The 6282-nt window shown below is 41.9% G+C and overlaps 1 protein-coding gene across 1 annotated transcript; it reads left to right on the forward strand.

The window, feature by feature from the left end:
• Nucleotides 1–4598: 4598 nt before the first annotated feature.
• LOC137545181 (putative claudin-24) lies at nucleotides 4599–5450 on the forward strand. Its single transcript, XM_068266299.1, has one exon. The coding sequence runs from the start codon at nucleotides 4599–4601 to the stop codon at nucleotides 5196–5198; it is 600 nt and encodes a 199-aa protein (XP_068122400.1). The 3' UTR covers nucleotides 5199–5450.
• The last annotated feature ends 832 nt before the right edge of the window (nucleotides 5451–6282 follow it).

Genomic DNA, 6282 nt, shown 5'->3' on the forward strand with positions numbered 1-6282 from the left:
ATCCCCATAACCAAAAAGTGGTGTAAATAGAGAAACAGTACCTGGCACCAAATGCAGCAGGGCGGAACAATTGAAGCTGAGAAAGGAAGTGTGCGCATCCGGATTCCTGTAGATATCCAATGAAGAGAGAAGAGAGCGGGGCACCACTTCTTTAAAATCCCTTTATTCCAGTTGAGAAAAAGCAGGTACAGAGTAGTGGGGGTATCAAGTGCCTGACCATAAAGTGGGCGGAGACAGATACAAATTTCACTGGGAACATGTAAACTGCAGCCATTCTTACACAGTTAATGGCAGGGTTCTCAAATTTTGCACAGTTGGAAAGTGGCCAACTGGGATTAATATTCAGAAAAATGGGTGGAGCCTACAAAAGTCAATCAAAATTCACCTATTGATTTTCAAGTGGAATATGTAATTGCTACCATTCTTGCACTGTTAATGGCACAAGCCTCAAACCTGGTATAGTTGGTCACTGAGTACCTGGGGATCAAATTCAGAAAAGAGGGTGGAGCCACAAACAGCCAATCAGATTTATTTCATTTCAATGCAAATTATTGATGCCAAAGACTGCAAAGCTCACAAACTTGTTCATTGAGTAAGGTTAGAAAACATGGGCGCAGCCAACACCAGCCAAATACATACCCGGGCAACGCCAGTCCATCAGTTAGTGTAAAATATGGTGTGCCCCAGAGCTGAATACTATCCCCTTTGTTGTTTACCATTTACATGCTCTCACTTGAAAAGATCAACCAAAAACACAGTGTGAGATACCACTACTATGCTGATGACACCCAGCTATATTTGTTATTCAAACCCGCCATGAAAGGCCCCATTCCAAAAAACACATGCTTGGCTAAGCTTCAGGAATAAATTAATGATAACTGGCTTAAAGGACAACTGAAGTGAGAAATATATGGAGGCTGCCATATTTTTTTCCTTTTATACAAGACCAGTTGCCTGGCAGCCCTGCTGGTATATTAGGATGCAGTAGTGTCTGAATAATGCCAGAAACAATCATGAAGCTTATCTTTCAGATCTAACAATAATGTCAGAAAAACCTGATCTGCTGCATGCTTGTTCTGGATTTAAAGGGAAGGTTCAAGCAAAATAAAAACATTAGTTTCACTTACCTGGGCCTTCTACCAGCCCCACCGGTTTTGCAAAGTAGCGTCATCAGGGCCCTGATGACGCTAGTTTGCGAAACCGGTCGGGAAGGAGCAGGTGGCACCTTCATTTGGTCCTTTCCTGTTGACCCATACACGAGTGCAGCTTTCTCGGGGTTCCCATTGCATGGGCCCCTTATGTAAGTTTTGTTTTTATGCTATTTTTATGCTATTTGTAAGCTGTTTTTACTATGAAAACTCTATCCTAAACGGTTTACACTTAGAGTTGCCGTTTGTTTGTTTTTTATGATGTTTACTGATATCCATTTGTGAGAGGAATCATTGCTGAATTGGTGGATCCTGGACAGACTGTTGCTTCCTGATGTCCTACCAAAGCGTTGATACAACCTTATAATGTGGGTTGTCACCAGCTGGTAAGCCTCTTTCCTCTTTTAGGTATCCATGATTGCAGAGCTGTGCCGTGAACCCAATATTGATTGTGGTGGAGATTTACCTGCTTTTATCCTTTGTTGAAGACTCGTCTTTTGTTTTTGGACTCTGCGCTGAGCATATATAATTTACCTGTTTGTGAACTCTGGACATTGTTCTTCTCTCAGCAGCTGCCACTTTGTTTCCTTGGCGCTGATACACATATGCAAACTAGCTCTGCATTTGCGTTTAAAAAAACCTGCTCCCATTGGCTTTATCACAGCAAAATCACTGCGATCGTAATTTTTAAAAAAAAAACCCCGATTGCAGTGATTTTGCGCAATTTTTATGCAAGTCAGTGGAAGCTTTTTTTTTTTAAGCGCAACACTGACAGATCAAAAAGCGCTCTGCAGTGTGTCTCAGGCCTCAATCAGCACCATTGAGGGTAGGGAACTCAGACCTTACTAACTCCAACACGGTGCACAGCTTGGGTTTACTGATTGATGGAGAATTAAACTTCAGGAATTAAATTTCAGCTGTTGTAAAACATTCCTTTTTTCACTTAGATTGAATCCGAGATAAACTTTTACTCATTGCATAATTGTGTTCCTTTCATATGGTTTATAGATCATTCCTCAAGCCAAATACTTATTTGTTTTGTTTTAATACTCTAATTCCCTATAAACTAAATAAGTCTCGCCCACAGCTCCTTCCTTTTGGGCCTTGGCACTGTAGCAAGGGCTTATGGGAGCTCAGTCTGGGCCGGAGGAGGAGGAGGTTACTAGCCAGAGATTTAAGAGGCAGAGGGGAGGAGGGAGGGGATTGAACTTACATACAGGCAAGCTGATAGCATCTCCAGCCCTCAGCCTGTGACAATGTGACAAAAACAGAACATGGCTATCCTCCTTGTATCACAGGAATAAATAATCATAAACTTTTGAAGCTGTTTGCAGCTAGATATGCTGTGTAAACTATCTAAACTTTAGATAAGATATATAGACAAGTTACTGGTGTATTGGAATGTCCTCTATGCTGGCCTTCCAAATAAAGACCTGCCCCACCTGTAGTTAGCACAGAATGCTACCACAAGACCCATTGCCGCACCATAGCCACATAACAATAATTCTTTGCTCACTGAAGTGGGTATCCATAAATTGAAGAATGCTTTTCAAAATTGACATGCTAACATTAAAATCCCTACACAACCTAGGCCCCGATACCTGAAGGATTTGTTGCAACTGTGTCACAAATGCCACTACCTCAGATCAAAAGGATTATAATAACGTGACCACCCCCAGAGTCCAACTAAAAACCTTTGCAATATCGGTGCTCACACGGACTACACTCAGCTACTTCTGGTCTAGAGAAAATGTCTCTGTCTTACCCACTCCCTGAAGGGCTGATTTCCTCTTTATATCATGATCTTTGGTACTCCAAATATGATACATTCTCTAAAGCCATGTTGAAATTCCAGGATAGACTGAACGCTTCTTGGGTGCAAGGCAATGGGAGGCTTTTTTTCTGGCCATGGCTAGCTCATCTAGGAACACACTAACTAAGGAACACAACTACAGGATTTTATTTGACTGGTATAGGACACCTGCCCAGCTGTCTAAATGGGGATTGCTCTCATCTGATACATGCTTTCGTGGATGTGCATCCTCTGCTGATCAAACCCACTGCTGGTGGTCGTGCTCCCTGGTAGCCAACTTTTTTTTGGGGGGGGGGGGGAGGTGTTACTCACTGATATCTGAAGTGTTATGGCCCGCACTCATGGGCTACAATTGTCGGCGCAACCACGTGGCACGCACGTGTTGCGGCGACAGGTCGCCCGTGAGTATGGCGCGCGCGCCCCGAACCGTCGCTCGGCGCTGCTGTCGACAGGCGATTGGCGCGGTCAATCGCCGCAACTGTCGCTAGTCCGCGTGTGTATGCGGACTAGCGACAGCAACCTCCAGTTCAGTGCACTGAGTTTCCAGCAGGGGGGAGGAACGTCGGCGACAGCTTCCGTCGCATCCCTAATCCCTCTTCCGCAGTGTGAATGCGGAGGGACCTGGCGATGAGCTGTCGCCAAAGTGTCGCGCACACGCTCCCGTGTGCTAGCGACAGGCAACAAAAGTAGCCCGTGAGTATGGGCCATTAGGAAAACAGGTTCACCCGGACCCGTGGTCTGCTTTGTTTCCCAGGCCCCACCCTCAACTTTCCAAACATCAGAACTAACTCCTGGGGCAATTTTGCAATGTTGCAAAGGCTTTACTTGCCAAAACCTGGAAGTCTTCCCCACCCTTCATGAGTGAATTGATAAATAGAATACAATACACTTATGTTTAAGAGAAAATTTTTCTTGATAGTGCACACTCCCTCTTTGATCTGTTTACATTTAGGTGACTATATGCATAGTGCATTGTGTTCTACTGCTATTGTTCTTTGGCTAATGTTTTTCACGTATGACTGTTGTACATCTGATACTGTGTTTTTGTTCAACATTTTTTTTCTCTTGAAAATAAACAGAACATTGAAAAAAAAATATGGTGACTCAAGTGCAGGTGAAAAAAAACACATCAACAATGATACAGAAGTAATGATGTAATCCTATTGTACTAGTTTTTATACAAAATAAAAATACATATCTGGTGAAACAAACACTTGTGTCCATGCTTCCGACTGAGGGTTGTCTGGTGTTCTCTTATGTATAGAGGAGGCACTGTGGAGAGAGATCATTCTTCAAGACCATTCTGACATCCCTGATTGTTCCTTTCTCTAGTAAGCCAAGTGGGAAGATTATTTAATCTGAGTCCATGATCTTTACAGAAGAACACAGCACGTTTTTATTGGCTGCTCTGCTTTTTTCTAAACTATAGTTCCACATCTCTAAAAATAGATTGGACTTAAAAAGAACAATACGCTCTTACATGCAACAAAGAAGAAAAAGGATTGATTTGTTGAAAGCTGCCCACTGACCAGCATTTGAAAGCTTGCCCTCTGTAAGAAAGTTGTCTTTCTCAGAAATCTCCATGTTCGGAAGTAAAACAGACTGACAGGCTGCATTGCTGAGGAAAAGGAAGCAAAATGGAGGTAGTGGGTTGCCTTATTGAACTAGCAGGCCTGTTCCTGTCTCTTTCAGGCTATGTGTGCTGCCTCGTGGCCTTATTTATTCCTCACTGGTTGACTTTTTCACCAGGCCTTCTGGTTAGTGAATATTATCTGCTTGGTTTGTGGAAAACCTGCGTTGTTCAGGATGTGGGCCTAAGTGTATGTCAAGAGTACCAGACGCCTCTACAATTCACACCTCAAATCCGAGCGGGGCGAGTCCTTGTGTGCCTTTCTGTCTTCATCGGGACCTTGGGATTTACAGCTTCGACTCCTTCGTTATCCTGGGTGAAATGTCTTCATGAAACAGAAAAACATATCAAAAAGAGTCTAGGGATTCTTGGAGGAGTTCTCTTTGCCGTGTCAGGTATATTGACATTCAGTTCCGTGTCTTACTTTGCTTATGACACGGTGGTAAAATTTTGGGATGATACTATCCCTAAAGACCTTCCCCGCTGGGAATTTGGAGATGCAATGTATGTGGGATGGGTGGGCGGTTTCTCTTTGCTGTCCGGCGGGACCATCCTGATCCTCTCACAGTTCCGAGCTGCTCAAGAGTCACAGCTAAAAGGGCCTTAAAGTGACACTGGCAGACTTAACACCAATTTGAGCAGCTACAAATGCTACTTTATAGGCTGTGCTGTGCTCAGTACTGCAAATTTGCACAGTAACCTATCCAGGTAGATCTATTTATTGTGTATTCTGCTCCTGAGACAACTGCAAGGACACTTATGCCAGGAACCACCATATACTCTTTTGACTGATTCCAAATGATGATGACCGTAAACTGGAAATGTATCAATGCCATATAAGGATAATAATGATCATCATCCCAACCAGTATAGTGTAATAACCCTTGCTGTAGAATTTTACACATGAAGGAGGCAGCCAAGTGTTACAAATAACAATTGTACTGAATTGTATGTATAATAGTAACTAATCTGTACAAACAGTAACTGAACTTTCACTCGAAGTATAGAATTAACAGCTACTTATTACTTTGCTTAGAGGAACCATTCAGATCTCTTGTTTTTTTTTGTTTAATATTCTTTATAGCAACATTTCCAAGTAATATCAGCATTTTTTAGTAAGAAAATGAAATAGGTTTTATAGACCGTATTAATTAGATCCAACTTTTTTCTGTTTATCATCCAGTGAATTAAAGCCTTATAAATAATCGTGGCTCTGCGCTATCTGTAACTGCACAGGCCATATACAGTCACAAATAATGGATATGTTATTACTTACAGATGTTTAATTTTTGACAATGAATAGCCTGAAAAAGAGACATTGTGGAAATGATTTGCCCACATCTTTTGTCAATTAAAAATCACTGGGAGGAATTTGCTATTCAGCTGCAGCCAGTGAGTACCCACACTTGTCACATAACCACACTTATTACAATGAGAACCTATTTCTGCTGACACAATAGCTGGGAATCAATAGATACATTGTTTTTTCTAAAGGGCACAGATTTCAGACATGATAACATATGTGATACTTTTTACAGACTAAAATAACGTCCTCCTTATTTAAAAGACCTCTGTCTTGAAAATCTTCAAATTTAAAACACATACAAAAAAGAAGTACGTTTCTTCCGGAGTTAAATGAGCCATAAATTACTTTTCTCCTATGTTGCTGTCCCTTACAGTAAGTAGTAGAA

Source organism: Hyperolius riggenbachi, chromosome 2 (genome assembly GCF_040937935.1).
Source record: "Hyperolius riggenbachi isolate aHypRig1 chromosome 2, aHypRig1.pri, whole genome shotgun sequence".
In the NCBI taxonomy this organism is placed as follows: domain Eukaryota; kingdom Metazoa; phylum Chordata; class Amphibia; order Anura; family Hyperoliidae; genus Hyperolius; species Hyperolius riggenbachi.

Excerpts from the sequence above, each read along its gene's own strand:
- LOC137545181 (XM_068266299.1), top strand. The coding sequence starts at position 4,599 with ATGGAGGTAGTGGGTTGCCTTATTGAACTAGCAGGCCTGTTCCTGTCT.